At 52.8% G+C, this 21,710-nt stretch overlaps 2 protein-coding genes across 4 annotated transcripts; one reads left to right on the top strand and one right to left on the bottom strand.

Annotated features, from left to right (window-relative positions):
- Nucleotides 1-338: 338 nt before the first annotated feature.
- Nucleotides 339-4,030, bottom strand: CD40 (CD40 molecule). 2 transcript variants are annotated; one of them, XM_042884927.1, is made up of 9 exons: nt 3,925-4,030; nt 2,726-2,807; nt 2,464-2,589; nt 2,231-2,374; nt 1,970-2,069; nt 1,207-1,268; nt 1,025-1,123; nt 831-856; nt 339-564 (listed from the first exon to the last, which is right to left on the bottom strand). In XM_042884927.1, exons 1-9 carry the CDS (start codon nt 3,988-3,990, stop codon nt 421-423), a joined length of 849 nt encoding a protein of 282 aa, XP_042740861.1. In that variant the 5' UTR covers nt 3,991-4,030; the 3' UTR covers nt 339-420. The 2 variants fall into 2 exon arrangements, with proteins under 2 accessions (XP_042740861.1, XP_042740862.1); XM_042884928.1 differs by lacking the exon at nt 2,726-2,807 and having other exon boundaries at nt 340-564; nt 3,925-3,998.
- A 1,406-nt stretch (nt 4,031-5,436) lies between these two features.
- On the top strand, nt 5,437-21,545 carry NCOA5 (nuclear receptor coactivator 5). 2 transcript variants are annotated; one of them, XM_042884969.1, is made up of 10 exons: nt 5,437-5,508; nt 7,555-7,741; nt 8,304-8,411; nt 12,172-12,238; nt 15,579-15,965; nt 16,157-16,272; nt 16,486-16,612; nt 17,607-17,806; nt 18,939-19,268; nt 19,676-21,545. In XM_042884969.1, exons 2-10 carry the CDS (start codon nt 7,579-7,581, stop codon nt 20,323-20,325), a joined length of 2,148 nt encoding a protein of 715 aa, XP_042740903.1. In that variant the 5' UTR covers nt 5,437-5,508; nt 7,555-7,578; the 3' UTR covers nt 20,326-21,545. The 2 variants fall into 2 exon arrangements, with proteins under 2 accessions (XP_042740903.1, XP_042740904.1); XM_042884970.1 differs by lacking the exons at nt 7,555-7,741; nt 8,304-8,411 and having other exon boundaries at nt 5,440-5,508.
- The last annotated feature ends 165 nt before the right edge of the window (nt 21,546-21,710 follow it).

The following is a 21,710-nucleotide window of genomic DNA, read 5'->3' as shown; positions in this document are numbered from 1 at the left end:
GGCCGCGCACCGCCTCGCACAGAACCGCGCTCCGGACACGCGTGGGTCGGGGACTGGAATTTTTGGGTTGGTTTGTTGTCTCCACGCATCCCGTCCCCGCCGGGCCGGCACCGTCACGCTCTGACACCGAGCGTGGGGCCACCGAGGGTCCCCCGGGCAGAGCTGCTCTTCAGGTCGGCTCCTGCGTGGCATCCCGTCGGGCTCCGCCTCGGTCCCGCCACGGGCTCTGCCCACCTGTGGTCCTGCCCGGCTCCTCCGCAGCACTCCGCTGGGTGCCCGGCCCGGCTGCGCTGCCCACGTGCGGGCGGCTGTGCCCCGTGGCATCGCCGCGCTGGGGCCGATGCTCACCTCCCGCCCCGACTGCAGGGGGGTCAGTGCTGGCCCTGCCCGCTGCTCCTGTCGGGGGCAGCTCCCGCACTCTCACAGCTGCTCCTGCTCTGCGATGCGGCTCTCCTTGCCGTCCTCCTGCGCTACGGGCTGCCCTCCCAGCAGGGTCTCCTGCACCGGGAAGTCCACCTCCTCCGGCTGCTGCGTCTCCAGCTCTCTGGGCACCTCGGTCTCAATCTATGTGGGGGCAGGAGGTCAGGGCCAGGAGCGGGCTCAGGGGCAGGAGCAGCGGTCACAGCCCCTGCCCACAGCCACATCTCTCCACGGGAGCCTCCTGTACTTGCTCCTTCTGCAGAACAGGGGCCTCACCCCATAGAGGTTCCCTGCGTAGGTTCCTGGTGGCCCCGTCCCCACTGAGCAGCCCTAGGATAGCCCCTGCTCTGCAGCCCACACATCCCTACCATGCCAGCAGGGACACCAACCCACTGCTGGAGAGAACTCACCTGCCTCGTTCCACGGCGCCTGAGGTCTGCAGGGAAAGGAGAGAAGGCCACCATTGGCGGAGGTCCTGCCCTGCCTGGCCCCCAGCCCTCCAACAAGCTCAGAGCTGGAGAGGCTGGGTGCCACACTGCCACCCCCTGAATGGCCTCCCCATTGCTGGTAGAACTGCCACTGCCTTCCCTACTTGGCTCCTCACCTGTGTGCACCAGGCAGTAGATGCAGATGCCCACCAGGCAGGTGACAACCACAGCTGTGATGGGGATCAGCACCGACAGCGATGAGCGCCGGCTCGACTCTGCCAGGGCATGGGGACTCAGAGGGCTGCACAGAGCTCCAGCCCACATCAGCTCTGCAGCAGACAGGGTATGGAGTACTTACCACAGATCACATCTGAAGTGTTCGTCCCTTTCACCTTCACCATGAGCCCCTTTTCCTCACAGCTGCAGGCAAAGAATGAGACTGCGTCACCATAGTGGGAGCCCCACAGCCATTGGGCTAGGAGCCAAACACGTGCAGTCAGCATCCCCTGGGCCCTGGGGGTGTGTGGTTGGGGCACAGCAGTGGGGCTCCTGGGGTGAGATGGGGATGGAGATGCCAGGGCCCTGTCAGAAGCTGCTGAAACTGCCAGAGGTGGGCACGTGCCTTGGGTCGAGGCACAGGAGGGGGACACTGGGGCTGGGATGCTTCAGCAGCTGCAGAACAGCTCAGAGATCGCTCGATGGCATGCCACAAGTGACTCAGTGGGGAGGTAATTTCTGGCCATAGACAGGAGCAAAGTGAAATCCAATGGCTGGCAGCTGAGGCGAGACTAATGCAGTTCAGAGGTAATGCTCACATTTCTACCAAGGAACACGAGTAACTCTTCAGCTGCTTTTTATAGACAGGAGTGAGCTGGGGTCTGGGCCCCATCCCCTGAGGTCTGGCATTCCACGCACACTGAAGGAATGCCACAACACCTGCCACCAGCTCAGCCACCTGGGTCTCACTGCACCCTTCTGCCCTCGCTCCTGCCCTGCACCAGTCTGGGGCTGTGCCCCACAGGGGCCGTCCCGGTGCCTCGTCCCAGTGCCACAGGGCAGGTGGCAGCAGGGGATGTGCAGAGAGGAACAAGGATGGGGCACAGGGTGCAGCTGACACTGACCTTGTCCAGAAGTGGCACGGCTCAGTTTTGGAAGATACATTGGAGAAGGTGCCATCTTCACAGGGCTTACACGGTGAGATCATCCGGGCTTCAGCCACGGCTGGAAGGGAGTGGAGGTTGCACGAAGGTCAGCAGCAGTGCAGCCCTCACAAAGCTCTGGTAGAGCTCCATGCAGAGGAAGCCTCCATCCCTGGGAGCACCTGAGGTCGATGCCTCCAGCACATGGGGCCCATTGCAGGGATAGGAACGGCTGGGTCTCACCTGCCACAAAGCCAAAGCCCTGCTTGCAGGGCTCATTCTCCACGCAGGTCTGGCAGCTGGCATCAGAGCAGTGCATGCCAGCCCGGCACTGACACACAGTGTTGTGCGTTGCATTTCCATGTCTTTTCACGACGAGGCCAGCGTCTGTCAGAGTGAGTGGGGACACAGTGAAGGTAAGCCTGGGTGGAGTGCAGCCCCTGCAGCCCCACACGCTGGGGACATGGAACACTTACTCTCCTCACAGATGTCATGGGGCATGCAGTGCTTCTCTTTAGTCCAGCTCTGCTGGTAGTGACCGTTGTCACAGGGTGTGCAGACAGAGCTTTCTGTGTCGTTGCATTCAGAGGCCAACTTCTTCCCTGCAAGAATGGTTGGTGAGGAGGGATAAGAGAGCACTAGTAGTTGCTGGGGCCACTGTGGCATGCTGCTCAATTGCCAAACGCAGCCCCAGCAGCCATGGCTACACGGCTCAGGGAGGAGAAGGTATTTCTGTACCCGGCTGGCATCGGTTGCAGCATTTGCCCTTGTGCTCATACTGCTTGTCAGAGCAATTCACAGCATCACCAGGCTGCCCGCACTGGAAGAGATGAGACCCATGAAGAGATGCTGCTCTCCCACACTCCTGCACAGCCACACATCCTCCGAGCCGTGCCCCAAGGTGAGGTTTTCCTTGCACCACACTTCCCATGCCTGGGCTAACCACAGACCGCAGCAGATCTGCCTGCACTGCCTGGCACTGCCAGCGCTCTCTTTGAAGTGGGATGGCAGTGGCTCCTGTAGGGCGGCCCCGTACTTTCCCAGGTTTCCTACTGGGTGGTGACTGCTCTTCACCTTGGGCCTCTGCCAGTGCCACCAGCGCTGCAGTGCTGGGCAGGGGGAGCAGTGCCCACCGTGCCACCAGCCCCTTCCCCGGGCAGGAACATCAAACCCACACAGGCTGCTGTCTCCTCGCTTGGTCATCCCCGACACGGTCCTGTGGGCTGTCCTGGTGTGAAAGGGGCACTGCAAGGCCTGGCTTGTGATGCCTGACCCTGTACAAGGGAACTGACCCCCCCCAGCACGCGCCTGTGACTTCAGGCAGGAAGGGGAACCGAAAGGGTGCTGAGACACCCCACCCTGCCTCTGCCACCCTCCCCAGAGCCCGGCCTTGCATCGAACCCACAAGACCCCACAACAGGGCTCAGCCATAGGCTGCCACAGCCCCTCCAGCAAGGACAACAAGCCCCATGCCTGTCCCATGCCTTGCCTCGACACGGACCGGGACTCCTGCTGACAGGGAACTGCCCACATTGCCCTCTCTGCTCCTCAAATTCACGGCTGCGCCCCAAACAACGGCGACAGGGATTCTGGGGCAAGGGGAGGCAATATGGAGTAGGAAGGATAGGAAACGCCGAGCCCTTGCCGGGGGAATCTCAACCACGAGAACGAGGAACGACGAAGCTCTGCGCCCGGGAGCAGGAGCCGTGCTCGGGGCACCCAGCCAGGGGCTCCCCGCATCCTTCCCGGCACCGCGCTGGATGACGGCCCCGGGCCGCTCCCGCCGGGACCGGAGCTCAGCGGCCCGACGGCGCCGGGCGCTCTCACCCGGAAAGCGTTGCCGCAGCCCGGCCGCCCTGCGGGCCCCGCGGCACAGAGCGCAGCGGCGCAGCTCCGGCCCGGCCCCGCTCCCCGGCCCCGCGGGACGCCGCACTTACGCCCAGGAGCAGCGCGCAGAGGAGCCCCAGCAGCCCGAGCCGCCCCATGGCCCGAGCCGCGCCCATCCGGTCCGATCCGAGCCGCGCCGCCCGTCCCGTCCCGAGTCCAACCGAGCCGTGCGGGGCCGGGCAGCCGATATTAACGGCTCGACCCGTTTCCGCCCAGGAAGGGGCCGCAGGGGCCGCCCATCCTGCAGTCACCGGGCTTGCACTCCTGCGACGAAGTCCCCACCGGCAGCCCCCGCCGCCCCGGGACTTTCCCGGGCCGAGGAACGTAGCCGAGAGCTGTGCGGGGCCGGGGCGCTTCCCGCCGTCCCCCCGCACGGTGCAACCGGCCCGGCACGGCCGAGCTACGGGTGGATGTCAGCATGCAGCTGCCTCCAGCTTCTTTCTGGGTGAATGAAGTGCGGCCGCAGGCGGGAATCTGCCATGGGAAGCAGAGGAGATCTTTGTTCTGGCCCCAACAGCTTCTTCCTCAGGCAGAAGTGTGAGGTTTCACTTCACTTTTAAAAAGTCCTGAGAGCCCCTCAGCGTTCCCCACAGGCTCTGGTATCTGCATAGAGTTTCCAGAAACACAGCAACCCGATACGGGAAGAGGCAAAAGAGCAGCAGGGCTCTGAGCCTTCCCACCGCCCCGGCTCCCTTCCCTCCATCCCACAGCAATCCCCGAGGAAGTTCCCATCCCTTAAGTTCTCTGGACACTTCCCCATATGCAGGTTTGCAGCGCGTGCTGTGGGGGGGACTTTCAGAGTCTGTGCCAATCCAGCACTGCCATCACAACCTCAAGGACACCGCGTATGGTGCCGCCATCCTCCCCGTGGGCACTGCCGCAGGAATGGCCCTGCTTCCAGTGCTGCAGGAGTCCAGCCATGTCCCACAGGCTGACCTCAGGTCCAGCTGCAGCCCAAAGCCCTGCCTCCCGCTGCTGCCTCGCGCTGTGCCCTGGCCGCAGGCCATGCACTCTACATTCCCCGCTGTGATGTCATTTCCCAGAACCGATGCTCTCAGGTGCACCCAGAGCCCCAGGGAGCTGTGAGGGCAGAGCCGAAGCCGAAGGCACGCATGGGGATTTCTGGGCCTGCCACTCGCAGGCTCAGCCTGGGAAGTCCCGACGATGTCTGGGCGCTGCTGCACACCGGGACGGGCGTCCGTGCCCTACCGGCCCTGTGGCACCGGCCTCACCCCGCACCGGCACTCCCGGCCCAGCTCCCGGCGGCGCCCGCTCACCGCCCGGCGCAGCACGCAGCGCCGATCCACTCCACGGCGGCCTGAACGCGGTGGGCTTCGAGAGCGCCGCCCCGCGGCCGCGGCCCCCGACGGACTACAAATCCCATGGTGCTTTGCGGAGGTGGCCGCGAGGCACGCCGGGAGCCGTGCTCGGCGCGAGGCCTCCCCCCATCCGCCGGCAGCCACGGCGGCGCGCCGTACGTCAGTGCGTCGCGCCGCACCGCGCCGTAAAGCGCGAGTCAGCGCCCTTCCGGCGGCTCTCACCTCCGCGCTTTGCGGCGGCGCCGTGCGGCAGCGGCGGTTGGCGCCTTTGTCCTGGCGGGCGGCGGCCTGAGACGGAGCGGGCCCGGCGAGGCGGTAAGTGAGCGGCGGGCCGCAAGGAAGGCGTAGCGCAGCGCGGAGCTCCGTCCGTCTCGGGGCCGCGGGGAGGCGGCGGGCGGCGCCGGAGGGACCCTGTGGCCGCCTGGGAAGGGCCGGGCCGGGCGGCTCGGAGCCTCGCGGTGCGCTGTGGGTTCCGGGCGCCGCCCGTTTGCCACCGGTAGGGTTTTATTCGTTTCGTTCTGCGGTGCCCGGGATCGCGGCGCTGGGTGTCGGAGCCGCAGTTCTACTCTATGGGGTCGGTGAGCTGCGGGGCCCGCCTCAGCACCGCGATCGCCCAGCGGCGGCTGGAGGCCCTGAGCGCTGTGTGACACCTCGGTGCCGGGCCGTGCTTGGAAGGCGAGCAGCCGGGCGGAACGCTGGGGCTTCCTTCCTGCTGCCACCCCTCGAGGAAAGAGAAGGGAATCTTCCTTAAGAACTTCCATGCAGGAAGGAAAACCTGTCACACTGTGGGTGTCTGCGAGCAGCCCGAGCTGTGCTGTCGGAGCCCATCCTGCACGGTGCCCACCTGGCTGCTGTGTCCCCATCCCGTCCTGCAGTGCTGACTCCCTGTCTGACTTCAGCCTGCTCCCTGCCCTGTGCTTTCCTGCTGACCTTGGCAGAGCGTTGGGTTTCTTTCCCCTCAGCTGCAATTGTAGGACCCAAATCTAATGCCTGTGTGAGGAGAAATGGGGCGAGAGCTGCTGCTTCTGATGGGGTGGGTGAAGCTGTGTGTGTAGCAGGGGAGCAGACTCACAGGAGGACTGAAGCGAATAAGATCTAAGCGCTGACCTTTCCTGCTGGTTTTGGGGTGTTTCTGCCCCCTTCCTGTTCTGGAGGTTCAGTTCATATTGAAACAAAGCATTACAGAGGGAGATGTTCTCTGCCTTCCTTTTCTGCAGAGCTGTGGGAAGGAGGACAAGTGATACAAATGTAAATTCAATTGTCTTTTAAAATAAAAAAATCATAATCCAAGTGGTATGCCTCAAATCCTGAACATGCTCATTTCTCATGCCAAGTGTGGTAGAAGTACTCTTGTGACACCATTTTAAGCTTTTGGGTGTTTGGCGTGTTTATTTAGATAATGCTTTTAGATTGCAATGAATGTAGATTAGAGGCTGTGTTGGTTGGAGGCATCTCATGGCAGATACCAGAAGTTTCTGTTGATTTACTCAGCTTCACAGTATTTTTTTTTCCCCGAGTTCCTTCCTATCCTGTGTTTCTGCAATGGATGCTCAGGGAGGGATTACACTTCACTCTTCAAATGGTTTTCGACCTTGTAGGTCCATCTTGTAATGGTGCATCCTGGATGGGTTTTTTTCTTTTGCTTGGGCTGATGGGTTTGGTCTGGATGCTGCGGGTGGATTTGTTTCCTTCCCAGTGGTGTGCTGGAGCTGTGGGTGCAGTGGATGTTGCTGAGTGCTCCAGCTGGGTTTGGGGTGGTGATGTTCCCTGCTGTGGACCCGCCTTCAGTGGGAGGTGGTGGTGGTGGGGCTGCTCAGCAGTGGCATGAATGAGAAACTGCTCTCCCCTTTGGGAAAGGGATCCAAGTGTGGTCACTGAAGCGCATTTAAAAGTACTCTGTGACATCTTGCTGAAAGCCCATCGAGAAATAATTGGGTCCTGTTGTGTGATGTTGAGTGTTTCCTTTCTGCTTGTTAAAATACCACTTAAACCTCAGCACTTCTTACCAGTGAACAGAAGAAACAGATAAAACAATGCGTGTATCAGAAAGCTGCATTTTCTTCAGTAAGAAATGAGTTTAAGTTCTATTTTAGCTTGGAGATAAATCACTAAAACACATCCATGAAGTAGATCAGGCTTCCTACCTCTCGGTGTTACAGGAAGCTCACCCCAGATGCTGCAATGCACGTTTTTTCCTGCCTTCTGTGTCAGTTGTATTAAGATTTCTCTGGAGCGAAGCTTGCGTCAAACAGACCCGGTTGGCTTCTAGTCTGCAAAGCTGTTAAGTTTAATCTTGTTCCAGTTTAATTTTAATGTCGTGGATTGAAATTATATGCGTGGCCATTTCTCTTTTTTGCGAAGAGTTGGATTTGGAACGAAAGCAAAATGGCCCGAGGACGCAAGAGCAATAGCATCAAACAGAGCGACTTCACTAACAGCACCAACCCTCAGGATTTAGAGAGAAGACTTTTTGTCGGCAATTTGCCCACAGACCACATGACTCGTGAAGAAATGGAAGAGATATTTTCAAAATATGGCAAAATCAGGGGTTAGTATTTTATCTTATGCCTCTCTGTGGCTGGGAATTCAGTCAGAAATATAACTGTCATGCTTGTCGAATGCTGCTTGCTGCTGATGAGAGGAGTGACTAATGCTTTCCCTCAAAAGTGACCTTTTAATGATAACTTTATCTGCCTGCACTTTCTGAAAAAGTAATTCTTGGAGTACTGCTGAAACCTGGTGCGTATGTACGAGCATGCTTTATCTCTGGGGCTGTGGTGCCATGTTATATCAAGCAAATCTGCTCTTTCAAGTGACTGCGCAGTCTCTTAATCAAGTCTCGGTCACTTTGTGGGCTGATACTTTTGGTCACTGCCTTGTCAGAAGGAAGCTGGTCTGTCTTTGTGGAATTGTCTAAGAAATACGTTTCAGAGTTCTTAAGCTCTGCGTTTTGATCCCAGTAGATCTGGGTCTCCCCTAAAACCTGCCTAGGCCTTTCTGGGCAGAGCCCCTTTGCTTGTTCCAGCTGCTGGGGTGATGTGAGGCCTGGGTGTGGGATCCTTGCTGTCCTGTTCTTGTAACTGGTCTTGCCCTGCTGTTAACTTTTGCAGCCCTCAGCATGTACCATGGCTATGGGTTCGTGCAGTATGACCGTCTAGAAGATGTCCAGGCCGCTCTGGACGGTGAGAAGGGCCGCCTTTATAAAGGGTATAGATTAGGTAAGGAAAACTGACCCCTGCTCTCCTACCTTAGCATGCGTTCTGGTAGACAGAGTGCTTTTCTTCGAAAGCTCTCTGGAAAGATCATTGTGTGAAACTTGCCTGGCATTAGTCTAAAGTCACTTTTACCAGGTATGTATTTTCTTTCTGAGTTATTTGCTGTTAAGTGCTGTGTGATTCGTCTGTAGCGTTTTCTCTTGCTACCCGGGTCCTACTCTGAATTTGTTTTTGTGTTAGTGTTTGAATGGACCCATAGCTGGTCAACATGTAAGCCCTGGAAAGTGCTGGGGGGGACTTCACCTGTTTAGTGCTAAAATTGGTTTGTAAACCATTACTGGGCTGCATCTTGATGAATCCAGAGGAACTGGTCACAAAATTCAGTGGCCCGTTAGATAAGGACACTTAACGTGGATTTTCTTGCACATGGGACATAATCTGAGTAGCCCTATAAATACAAAGTGCTTTAAAAAGGCCTTTTCAGAAAGATGAAAATAGTCCTTCTGAATCTGCTGGCAGCAAACTGAAACGAAAGTGAATGGTTGGAAGTCTGAGCCCGATCTGTTAAATGCAAGAGAAACCTAATTTCCATGATTACTTAAAGAAAAGCTGTTTGATGTAGGGAGGAACCAAAGGAGCAGTAAATAGCAAGATGGGGAAGTAACCAGTGGGAGCCTGAAGGTGGAGGTGGTGGCAAATGGACAGGAGGGGAGGAGGCTGCAAGCAGGCATCAGGGCTGGTGCTGCCCAGTCCAAGAATCGTTACAGGAACAGCTGCAGATGTCTCACATGCTAACATGTAATTATTTGGAAATGATATTTCTAATTAGGAAAGACCACCCAGTCTGCAGTTAATGTTTCTTCATGCTCTTTTAGAAGTCAGGTGTTTTTCCACGCAGTTTCCACTTCAACAGCAAGCTTTTAAAAAAAGAAGTAATAATAGTAATTAAAAAATGACAGCTACCAAAACTGGTCCTCCAAAAAGATTAAATCTGAGATTCAGTGAAACAAAGACCTTCTGGAGCTCTTAATGTTTTCCTCCGAGCTTTGGATATTTGGGGAGTTCCTGGGGCATTGCTGGGAGCGCCCAGCTGGCAGCAGCCCCAGCAACAAGTGAGCTGTGATCCCTTCTTACCGAGTGCCAGGTGGGGGAACAGCCCAGTGCACGTCAGCCCTGTCAACCTCGTGTTCTTGTACTGCGAGTTTGCTGGATGAAAGTAGCAGTGTTGATGTAAAGTGCTTTTGTAAGATGTTTGGTTTGATTAAGAAGCTAGTGCAATTAAAAGCAACGTAGCATTAAATGGAGTTGAAATGAATTTTGGTGCAGCGCGGATGAAATTGCTCAGTGTGTTGAGTGGTGTTCTGGAAGAGTTGGTTCCTGGCCATGCTGTGTTTTTGTAAGTGACTTGGAAAGAAAACACATTTTTATGGTTTAAAAGAGGGAATAAAATAATGAAGATTGAGTCACTGATGGTGAAATGATGTGGACTTCTTCCGAAGCCGAATGCAGGCAGAACTGAGCTTTTAATAAAGGCAAATGTGAAGATCTGCACCCAGCAAGAGTGCCTTTGTCATCCTTCCCTGTACCACAGTTGTCTGGGAGTTGGGGGGGTTTGGTACGTGTGGGGTTTTGCTGTTGGAAGGCTGCGTTCTGGTCTGCCTGGTTCAAAGGGAAGATGCTAGGCTGGAGAAGCCTCAGAAGAATCTGAAGGCTGAGGAGTGTGAAGAACGTGCCCTAGAGAGAGGCTCAGGGTGCTGTGAGCTGTGTTCCAGGCAGACCTGGAGATACGAGAGTTGTGGTCTGGTAGATGGAGATATGACAAGTCCGTAAATGGAAATAAATAGTTCTTTTAAACTGCAAAATAAATGATAATTGGAATCATTTATCGGATCTTTGGTGGTTTGTGTGCTGTGGAGATTCTTTGATCAGAATGGGACGCTTTGCCAAAAGATGAACTCTGGTCAATGCGCTGCTTGACTTGAGGTAGGAGTGCAGCTGAAGAGCCTTGGCACCTGTGCTTGCTCAGAGGGCTGTGCTGTAGGGTTGCAGCGGCTCTGTCACCTCCAGCTCCTGCAAGATGGAAGATTTTCCCTTTTTTCCCCCTCAAAAGTTTTGTCAGAGTTCAAGTTCTTCATCTGTACAGACTGTTGGCATGAAATAAAATGTTATGAAATCACTTTGTGTGAGAGGAGGATCCCTGTCAGAGGCGTTTCTGTCTCCTGTGAAAATATTTTGTCCAGATCTAAATCATTCTTCTTAATTTGAAAGAAATGTATGGGATTGGGTGCAAAAAATCGCACATAGAAACCTATGGTGGCATTTTAAACAGAATAATAAAAATCTCAAACTGAAAATGCAGATAGTGTCTTGCTTAAATATAAGAATACTTTTCACTAAAGTCAGATGCTAAGTTAAACGCAAGGAAGGTAGTGACTTCAGGAATGCAGCGTAACTGGTAGATATAGAGGCTAATAGCACGAAGTGAAGGGCTTTGAGAGTGTCTCTTCTTGGGTTATGCCGAAAGATCCCTAAGTGCTGGAAAGTGTTGTGGTATCTGCAGTGAGTGGCGCTGTGTGGGATGTGTGGCCGTTCAGCTTTGGTGGCAGTTCGTTGTGCTTCCAGGCCGGTGAGCGCTGTCCTGCTGGGTGCCCAGCGTCCCCATGGCTTTTGTGCCTCTGCTTTCTGATAGAACAACCGGAGCAAAAATGAAGTGATCCCTCCTGGAAGTCTGGAAGGATAGTTTGGGAAGCTGCATTAACACTCAGCCTGCCCGTGAGGCACTGTGTGCTGTGTGTGGCTACTTCTAAAGCTCTTGCAAGTCAGCAAAGTTTAAAAAACAAACCTGATTTAAAGTTGTAATTGTTAGGATCTAGGTTTGCTTTTTTCTTTGGAAAGTTCTCAGAATAAGCACTTAATCACTTGTTTGCCCCTGCCCCCCTAGTGCATGATTCCATCCTCACTCAGCTGTTACAGAGGGCTGTTTCCTCAGTGTGGTGGTATTGGCCCCCGCTGGTTTGGGGCAGCTTCACTTTGGTTTAAGAACAGAACTCTGTTTCTTCAGCTCTCTTACTTCTGTATTTCACTTCGTGGTGTTTTTTGGAGATGCTCAGAAGCCAACCAGCTGTCAAATGTCTGATCTGTTGCTTCTCTCTGCATTCAGTAGCAGTGGTGCTCGGGTGCACCGTGTTGACTTCACGAGGAGCTCGTGCTTCAGGCTCCTTGCATCCTGCTTCCTCCTGCAGGAAGCTGCACAGTGAAATGCTGCAGCAGTCCCTCAGAAGGCAGTTGCATGTGCCATTTGAGAGCCCTCACGTTTACTAGCTATAAGGGTAGCAGCATTTCTGCTGAACAGGTCTGGCTGTGAATTTAAGACTGTTGGGCACCAGCTTCCTTTCTCAGAGGTCTTCAGACTCTGCTTTTTCTCCTAGAGTCCATGAGTTGTAATCTGTTTGCTCATAGACTGCAGAAGAAAGAGGTCCTCTTATGGAATGAGGAGTCTGGATGTAGACCTGAACTTAAAGCGGTAGAACTTCACTTGAGCTGTCCACCCTATTTTGAAATCAGAGAAATCCATGAGAATTTCCCTGCATTGTACTATCTAAACTTAATAAAAAACCTGTCAAAGTGACAATGTCTCTTTGCTGAATGAATTTTCTTGCACCATCTGGATGTTGTTAAGCTTAAGTTGCTTTCGTTTGAATTGTGCTGATGATCTTTTTTTTGTTCCATAGCATTGAACAGATGGGTTGATTATTCTTTACAGATATTAATAAAGCAGCGGAAAGAAGAAATATGAATAAGGCTTCATCAAGGTCCAGCCCGGCACGAAGGTAAAGTACCTGGAAGCAGTGAGTTATGCTAGGAAGGTCAGGCTTCTGGGGCACGAGCCCGGCTGCCTGTGCTAAATGTCTGTCTCTCTTCCCTACTGCCACCTCCCCACTCAAATGGAATCTCGAGTGAGACAGCTGGGATGTGGCTGCTCCACCTTCTAAGAGCCCTTCTGGCGCTGGCACCTCAGGAGGCACGAGGGAAACCTCGTGTTTGCTGCTGTCACTGCAACTAAGTGTTACGTTTTGCAGCACAGGTTGTAAGAGACTTGTGAGGAAGAAATTAACTTGCTGTTTGCTCCTGGCTCGAGCATCAGAATGTGATGCATGTGTGTGAGCCACAACCGAGGGGCTGCGGTCTTGTCAATGGAGAGAGCTTCGGGATCTTGCCTCTTCTGATACCAAAAGCTTCCAGTACTGAAATGAGACTGGAGAAGTGCATGCAAGTAAAGTGCAAGGCAGTGTATGTGTCTCAATATTGCACTGTCCCATCTGTGTGTGTACTTCATTGTCAGTGCGCAGAACCAGCCCTCGTCTCTGCAGTTACACCCAGAGGGTGCTTCTGCCTGCCTCCTCTGGCTTCCCAGCCCTGGATGGGAATAAAGCTCCCACACACCCCTCTGCATATGAAGTCACAGGCATGTGGATGAAGACCTCCTTTTTGGTAGCACTGCCATGGAGTGCTTGAAGACATGCTGTGGCCACCATTTGGTATAAGGTGTGCGTTTCTTCCTGCTATAGTATAAAGCTTTGCACCCGAAGGAGTGTTGCATCTGGATTTGAAAATAATCAAGCTCTCACATGCCCAGTGTGTTCTACTAGCTTGACCTGATTAAAAAAAAATAAAAAAAATTAACAGCAAATGGGGAAGAAAGTGTGACTTGTGACATCTGCCACCAAAACTCAGAGAAGGAGCATCTGCAATCCTTGATGTTTTATATGTGCTGCATTTCTCCTGCATAGGGCCAAGTGCGTGGACAGCAGGCCCAGGAAATGCTTCATGCACGAGGCCAGGTGTTAAGTTATGGATGAGCAAGCTGTGGGCCTGGGTACTGTCAGATGTGCTTGGCAGTGGCATGAGAACCACAAGAATGCCTCAGGTGCTGGTGACAGACCTTTGGCCTTGGTGATGCTGCAGCATTTGATGACGAAGGTACCCAGGTAGTGCTGCAAGTGTGAGAAGTAGGTGCCAATGCCACGGATGTTGGGCCTCAGGCCACGTTGCAGAAGATGTGTGGCAGGCACCAGTGCTGTGGGCATTGGGATCTGTGTGATCCTGCATGCACATGAGTCTGTGCCCCTAAGGAGCACTGAAGGCACGTGAGCACTGGGTCTGGACCACCGCCGTGGCTGCCAAAGGCATAGGGGCACTGCCACAGGCACAGGACTCGGCTGGTGCTGTGGATGCCCTGGCCCTCCCGTACTGCTGGCACTTGGTTCCAAGCAGCAGCAGAGGCACAGACCATGATAAGGATGCAGGCACTGAGTCACGAGCAAGGCAGCAGAGACCGGACTCTGCACCGCACTGCAGGTGCGTGAACAGCAGCCGTGGGTTTCTGAGCCCTGCTGCAGGCCTGGGCAGTGGTGTGGGCACTGCAGGAGGTGGGCTGTGGTGGTGGAGGCAGGAGGCTGCTGTGCCTGCATGCCTCTGCTGGCAGCAGGTCAGAAAGCAGAGGGACCCAGCCTGCTGCCACGTCTGTAGTTAAGCTGCAGTTGTGCACTGTTTGCTCTGGAGCTTCGTCTCTGCAGATAACGTGGCCTCTTCCGGTCACCCCCACCCCAGATGGAATAAATGTCATATTGCAAAACAATTATACTGCATCTGGCTGTTTTGCTACGTAGTCTTACAACTACAGAAAGGTCAAGTACTCAGTGTCCATCAGAGCAAAGCCCAAGTTTTCCCTGAGCTTCTGCTGTCGCTCATTGCAGGATGGGGGAGGAGGGGGTAGGGGAAGACAACATACATCTCCTCTGGGCTGTGGTTTTGTACAGATCTCAAACAAAATGTGGATTTGTGTGCCCAAGAGAGTGAAGGAGAATGCACTTGCTTTTTTCTGAGCACGATGTTTCTATAAGGGGAAAAGGCTTGGTATGCTTTCGGTGGCATCACAGTAGTATGTCCCAGTATTTGTTTTGTATATGAAATTCAGAATGTCGACAATGCTGTGTATCTCTCCAAACAGCTGGGTGTATAAGCTACCAAAGCCTGCGCTTGGCTCTGCACGTCCTTCTCATTACTGTCTGCTCTGCCTCATACTGAAATGTGAGTGCATCTGACTTGTTGCTCCTGCTGTCTTCTCCAACTGACTACACAGTCAATGCAGTGTAGTGGAAGTGGATTTATATTCTGCTCATCTTTCATAATCTAGATGAGTCTGATAGAAGACTTTCTATTTACAAAACAGACTTGAAAAAGCTTTTTTTCCCTTTCCCTGTGGTTGCCAGTATCATGTGGAAAGACCATTCCAAGCATGTGAAGTTCAGTAGTTTCTCTGCAAGATTTGATTAGGTTTGGTTTAGACTAAAAGCTGTGTTTTCTTTGGAAAACAAATTATGGCCTGGAGAAAAACCTACTGCTATGGGAAAGATGAAGCCTGGAACATCGCCCTCTCCTCTGAAGACGGCGCGGTACAGAGTCTGAATGAGATGGATCATTCAGATGTGACAGAGAATCCTGCTCTCAATGATGATGTGGTGTTGGCTGGGTTTGGTACCCTTTTAACACGGGGCATCATAAGACTGACTTTCTCCAGGATCTGCCCGTTCCCTGTGGGGACACGTCGTTAGCTCGTTGTTTCTGCTCACAGCACAGAGCCAACCACAGCACAGAGCCTGTGTGTCGCTGCTCCCAGCCAGCTCTTTTTGAATCATGTGCCAGTAACAAATTATTTCAGGGTTCTGCTGTCAGTGACTTGTGAATTTAACGGATCCTTGAATGCTCCTAGCTGTCCCATATTTCTGGGTAGCAGGATGCAGCACCTTACACTTTCTCAAGGAATTTGCAAGTGCACGTTTGATAGATGATCCATAGCTGACAGTGGAGGCCGGAGGCCTTGAAATGGTGGTTTCTGAAGTGCCTGTTCGCTCCTTCCACGGGTGTTCTACAGTTTTAGTGATGCTCCAGTAGGGAGCTTTCTCGGAGTCGTTTAACTGAGATAAATGTTGTAATTAAGATCTTCTCCGAATGTGTTTGCTTTGAGAACTGTGTTTTGGGGCAATTCTTGTTATGGGATCAGAGGGAGGATTCGGTTGCGGAGAGAAGGTTCGCTTTGGTATCTCAGGTAAGAGATGCGGGGTAAGCTGTGTGGGCAGCAGTCTAACAGTTGCCCTGGTGTTTCCTCAGAGAGCCCTATGCCTATGGGGATGGCCGCGATAACAGACGCGATCGCTCCCCTCTGCGGGGGAGCCCACGGAGAGACCCCAGAGATGGCAGGGATGGTAGAAACGGGCGAGATTCCAGAGACACCCGAGATATTCGAGCCAGAGACATTCGTGATGCCAGAGACCACAGAGACCCCCGCGACCTGCGAGACCTTCGAGACCCCCGGGATATCAGAGATCCAAGGGACTTGCGGGACCCTCGTGACGTCAGAGATTTTCGTGACCCACGGGAGCCGCTGTACGATCGATACAGGGACCCACGGGACATGAGGAATCCGAGAGACATGAGGGACCCGCGGGACGTGAGGGATCCGCGGGATATGAGAGACCCTCGGGACCCTTTGTACAGGTAATGCCCATGTGTTTTCATAGCATTCTTGCCTTGTGGTTACATCGGTTTGGGTGGCGCTAGTCCTTTAACATAGGAAAATTGCTCTGGTCGAGGGGAGCAGCTGGCTGCCTCGGTAATGAAATTTGAGGAAGGTTTGCGTGCGGCACATTGGAGCATGGGAACCAGTGCTGCTTGTGTCCATGTTGCAGACGAGACGAGCCTTACGAGCGCTACCTGCGCGTGGACGACTACTATCGGCGGAAGGACGACTCCTACTACGACCGCTACAAAGAGCACTTTGACAGAGCGCCAGTGAATTCAGAAGGTCAGTGCCTTGGAGACTGGTGGCTTTGTAGGCACAACCGCGTTCTCCTCTGGGAGGATGTAGATACCTGCAGTGCTAAGGGTGGACGTGTCCACAGCACTGCCTTCTGTGCCACTAGGTGGCTTGGGGACTGAGCACAGCTGTGTGCACCGTGCTGCTCCGAGCAGATCCAAAGAGCCTTGTTTGTTCTGTCTTTCTGTGGCTTGGTTTCAGACCGTCTGAAGCGTGAGGAGCGCCGCCGAGAGGAGCTGTACCGTCAGTACTACGAGGAAATCAAGAGGCGCTTTGATGCTGAGAGACCCGTTGATTGTTCTGTGATAGTGGTGAATAAGCAGACAAAGTAAGGAAGTAGTTATGACTGCATTTGTTGTCGAGTGGTGGTAGATGGAATTAAGCTTAGTCATGCCTTGAAGCTGTTTTTCATACGGTTTCCCTTGAGAAGAGTGGCTTTAGAGCCTTCAGAAAACCACAGCCTCTGTTGCTGTTCTAGGAATGCTGAGTGGTTGAAGAGGAGGAGAAATATTGTTATATCTTGCACTTTACTTACATTGCCTTCTTGTCAGCTTACAGCATGTCTTCTCCCAAAACTTTACATTCTCTTTGTATAACCCTGCTTTCATATCAAGCTATAGCAGCCTGTACTTGTATCATTCAGCCCATGAATAGCAGAACTTGTTAACGTGTGCAATCAGCAGATAGCACAGAGATGTCGATGTGGAGTCACAGGGTTGTCCATTTCAGAGCTCCCGTCAGATTGAAAGGAGCTAAAATTTGACTGCTTCAGCTCCGTTCAGTCAGTGGTTATCTGATCTAGATTGCTGTCAGATACTGCTCAATACTGTTAATCAATGTGCAAGACATAAAATCACTGCTGGCAGTAGTCGTGAACGATATCAAAAGCATGTATGTAATTAACAAGGAAAATCTCATGCAGCAGTCTGAATGCTCAAACCTTCTTATTGCATTAAATGTGAAACTTCTAACGTAGAAATAAAAATGCAGTGCCAGTAGAAACATATGCTTGCTTTTGCTGGAAGCAAAAGGTCTGAAAGCAATTTTAGGAGTCATATAGACTTATGTCAAAAATGCTGGCGTGTTCTGTGGTTTGGAGAGCAAGCAGAGTGTTGGGAGCAAGGAGTTACTGCTGCACCTGGCACAGTGCAGGGAGTGCTGTGGTGATGGCACTGGTCTGTTCATCTACAAATGGAATTATTGAGAAGTAGCGAGGATCAGTGAAGTAGGGAAAAACAAACCTGAGATGCAGCACACGAATGTGAAGGGTTTGTTTCTGTACATTCCTGACTTGTGAAACTGCTGGCTTTGCTTTGTGGCAGGGAGTACGCGGAGTCGGTGGGGCGGAAGGTGCGGGATCTGGGCATGGTGGTGGACCTGATCTTCCTCAACACAGAGATGTCACTGACTCAAGCCCTGGACGATGTGAGCAGAGGAGGATCTCCTTTTGCTATTGTCATCACTCAGCAGCATCAAGTTCACCGTTCTTGCACTGTTAACATCATGTTTGGCACCCCACAAGGTACTGAGGGCTTAGCGGATTGCGTAGGTTTGCAGTCGCACCCAACAGCACGAAGCACTGCTCTAGAATAGGTTTTCTCCAGTAGTTGTTCTTCTGTGCTGTGACTTACAGGTCTAATGTATGAATTAATGGCATGTCATAAATGTGAACCTCATGATTTGCAAAATTCTGCAATACCTGATTGTCAGAAGGACTGTTTAATTTCTACCAGGAGAGAATCCTGTCAGAAGGTTGTGCAGGCAAGCCAGTCTTAGGGCTGTGATCATAAGCCTGTTTATGCATTATTCACTGAGGTAGATTTTTGGCTGCAGCTAGGCTTTCAAAAGTTACTTCTCTCTTATTGTATTCTCAAGTAATGCTTTGTCAGGTTTGTCTGTGGTACCTGAATGCATGCTCATTGCTTTTTGTGTGCTTATTGACTGAAGAAGCTGGTTTCTTTTAGCACCTGATGCGGCTGTGGTGGGGTGTTTCCCTCAATTCCAGTAGGCATGCAGCTCAAGCACACTTTCAGTGGGCTTTCTACTGCCTTTTGTTTTAGTTCTTAACTGCTTTAGTTTGACATCTGTTCCCCTGCCAAGGTTTCTCCTTCACTGCAGCAAGCAGTGTGTCAGATCTGGTAAGAACTCTGGCAACTGATTCATGCACAGATCTTTTCTAGGCATTAAATATTCTTCACTTGATCTTTAGCATATCCCCGTGACTGTGCTGCTCTGGGAACCAGAGATGAGATGTGCCTTGAGAGTGCAATTCTGGAGCCTGTCCATGGGCTCATCCGATTGAACAGCTGGAACTCTCTCTTCTCAGAGCACTGAGAATTTGTGTGGAAGGTAGAGGGAGCTGTTTCTCTTTTTATTTGAATGAGAGGCACGGATGGCCTTTCTAGGCTGGTATGAAACCTCCTAGGAGCTCTCGGCTGAGAAAGGAAGGGTTGGCCTTGCTGGGTGATAGCTGTGAGACTCCTGTTGGCTTAGGAAATGGAACTCTTGCCGTGTGCCAAGGGAGCTTCCCACGTCTGTGCTTACAATCCCTGGAGGTGCTGCCTGCTGAACGAGGCGTGCTGGTGTGAGTGAGGGAAGGCGCCTCCAGCTAACGCCGCTTTGGTTTGCTCACAGTGTTTCTTTCCCTCGTGCAGAACACCGTAACATGCCCCAGGCTGATGCCATGGTGCTGGTGGCCAGGAATTACGAGCGCTACAAAACAGAGTCACGGGAGAAGGAGCGTGAGGAGATCGCCCGGCAGGCTGCCAAGATGGCAGATGAGGCCGTTCTGCAGGAGAGAGAGCGCCCGCCCCCCATGGAGGAGGGGGCCAGGGGGGGCCACCCCCACCCTCCGGGCATTCAGACTCTATTGAACCTTCTGGCAGACAATCGGTATCTAACTGCTGAGGAGACTGATAAAGTAATTAATTACTTGAGGGACCGGAAGGAAAGGTTACTGAGGGGGAGCACTGATTCTCTGCAGGGTGAGTATCTCAGCCCTGAACGGCACTAGCAGTCGTATGGTTCTGTGGGACAGGACGTCAATACTGGGGTTGTAGAGGAGTCCTAGTGTTGTGACATCCTTACAGAGTGCCTTTTTTATGGAGGTGGATGTGTGTCCAGGAGTCCTGAGACTATTCTGGTCTTCACGTGACAGAAGCTTTACATGGGATTCTCTCAGGGAAACCACAATGCTCCCTAACTGGCTTGGCAGCTCCACAAAGGGCAACAGTTCTGTCGAGTGGTTTGGGTTCCCCAGAGCTGTGCAGCATTTCTGATTAGAGGGTGGCTATTTCCTGAGGTCTGTGTCCTTAGCTATCTCACCAGTTTCCTTTAGGTGTCTCTTCAAGGACCCCTGCAGAGCTTTAACTCCCTTCCTTTTCTTCCCCAGCACCCATGTCGAGACCGTCTCTGGGAGCACCTTCAGCACCATCCCTGGGCAGTCAGTCCAGCCTTCCAAGCTCTCAGACTCATCAGGGTTCACAGCCTCTGGTTTCTGCTCCTTCTGTTCCAGCATCCTCTGCTAATCCTCAGCAGGAGCTCCAGGCAAAAATCCTCAGTCTCTTCAACAGTGGGGCGGCAGCAGCAGCTGTGGCAAACAGCAGTTCTGCACCCACTGTGGGCACGTCGGGTGGCACTCCCAGCCAGAACTTCACTAACATGACCAGCAATCAGGCCCGATCGGCACAGATGAGTGCTGGAAATTTAAACCCGGCCCAGCAGAGGTTGCAAACTCCAAACACTCAGCTTCCTTCTCTCCAAGGCCCTTCCAGAAATGCAGGTCCAAGACCTGGAGCTCCTCCACCAGCTCAGTCGCTTTACGGTCAGCACCAGAATCGTCTCCCTGCGCCTGGCGCCGTTCCTGCCCAAAGGCCAGTATCGTCTGGTATCAACTTTGACAACCCTAGTGTACAGAAAGCCTTGGACACCCTGATCCAGAGCGGTCCTGCACTCTCCCACCTAGTCAGTCAAACAGTGGCCCAGGGGCGAGCGGGGTCCTCCACCCAGCAGCCTATGGGTTCCTACCAGCGACACTATTAAAGCTGAGCTGTCAAACCCTTTTCCCTACCCTTTGTCATTCCATATTTCTAGCTGTTTAAAGAGTCTCCTGTCCCTGACGTGGGACAAATGCCCCTGGATATGCATGTCCTCTCCACTTCGTTGAGAGTGTACTCCCAGTGGCATTGCTGCTGAGTGTTATAGTGCTGCCCTTCCTCACCTTGGTCTGGATAGCAGTGTTTGGAGAAGTCTCTTCTGTTTTCTCAGTGGCAGGATTTGCAGAGAGCCACTTTGGGTATTCACTTGTTCTGTCCAAGCCCAGGAGTTGCTGCAATGGCAGCCCTGCGTTTTCCTCACTCCTGTGGATGGGTGCACCTTCACACTATGGTGCTTTCTGGTCTTAGTATAGATTTGGGCCCATTTTTGGGAAAATGACACGAGACTGAGAAGAGCAATACCTGCCTGGGCCTTCCTGGGGTTGCAGGTTTTTGGAATGGTCGCTGTTTCTTTGCTTTTCTTTTTTTCTTTTATTTCTGTTTCTTTCAGTGCCATCTAAGAGGAAATGCAGAGGTAGCTCTGGCAGCTGACCTCACGTGGCGTGTGGCTGCCTGCTGTTCTATAAGCCAGGCGGTGCTGTGCAGTCCTGCAGCTGGGCTGTCCTGTCCTGGCACAGCGAGGCTGGCAGAAGCGCCTCACCTTGCCTGGCGTATGGGAGCTGACAGTTTTGTTCTGACTGCAATGGGGGATCTGAAATGGGGAGATCTTCCAGCCGAGGCAGAGACTTTAAATGGTCTATTGATAAAACAAAACAAAATCAATCCTGCACCCAAGTAATCAATTTTAAGATCAGTCTATTAAATTCTATGTATAAATTTCCTTCTAATCTTGCTTTGGGGCAGCTGGTTACGTTGCCCAGCAGCTCAGCCACAGCCACACTGATGTGCTGCTGGACCTGTCTGCAGCCACTTCCCAGGTGGTCGATGTCTGCTCTCTGACACTTCATCTCGGTTGCTGTTTTGTCCATCTCAGGGGGGGAGGCAGTGCCAACATGCAATACTATAATTTTATATGTTCTTTCAACACTGCAGCGGGCAGTTGAGCGGATCAGGCAGTGATACTTCACCGTGTTTTTAACCAGTAACATACTTTGATACCAGAAAACAAAACTTCTCTAACCATGCGGTCCTTCTTTGCACAGCCTTCTTGGAGTCTGTAGGCTTCCTGCAGAACCAAAAGATGCTAGGAGAGCAATGTTCTTGGAGCAGAGGATTTTCTTGTCCGAGGTGGTTTGTGTTGTAGCATTTTTCTCTCTGTGCTGTTAACGAAAGGACGTTACTTTTTAATAAAAAGGCAGGAAAAAAAATTTTTGTTGCATTTTTTATGCTTCACGGTTTGAGTACTGCTGGAATGTGTTATTCCACTGCTTT

The sequence above is a fragment of the Lagopus leucura genome, unplaced genomic scaffold (genome assembly GCF_019238085.1).
Source record: "Lagopus leucura isolate 7727_CA_CO unplaced genomic scaffold, USGS_WTPT01 Super-Scaffold_100047, whole genome shotgun sequence".
Classification (NCBI taxonomy): domain Eukaryota; kingdom Metazoa; phylum Chordata; class Aves; order Galliformes; family Phasianidae; genus Lagopus; species Lagopus leucura.
Note: the sequence above shows the minus strand (reverse complement) of the source record. Positions and strands in the feature narration are given on the sequence as shown.

What these genes read in the sequence shown, in the direction of transcription:
- CD40 (XM_042884927.1), bottom strand. Translation starts at nt 3,990, where the DNA reads ATGGGCGCGGCTCGGGCCATGGGGCGGCTCGGGCTGCTGGGGCTCCTC. An exon ending in CCGTGCCACTTCTGGACAAG is followed by an intron (nt 1,269 to 1,969) that starts GTCAGTGTCAGC and finishes CTTTGCCTGCAG; the next exon opens with CTGTGAGGAAAAGGGGCTCA. An exon ending in CACTTCAGATGTGATCTGTG is followed by an intron (nt 1,124 to 1,206) that starts GTAAGTACTCCA and finishes ATGCCCTGGCAG; the next exon opens with AGTCGAGCCGGCGCTCATCG.
- NCOA5 (XM_042884969.1), top strand. Translation starts at nt 7,579, where the DNA reads ATGGCCCGAGGACGCAAGAGCAATAGCATCAAACAGAGCGACTTCACT. An exon ending in AAAATATGGCAAAATCAGGG is followed by an intron (nt 7,742 to 8,303) that starts GTTAGTATTTTA and finishes TAACTTTTGCAG; the next exon opens with CCCTCAGCATGTACCATGGC. An exon ending in TTATAAAGGGTATAGATTAG is followed by an intron (nt 8,412 to 12,171) that starts GTAAGGAAAACT and finishes TATTCTTTACAG; the next exon opens with ATATTAATAAAGCAGCGGAA.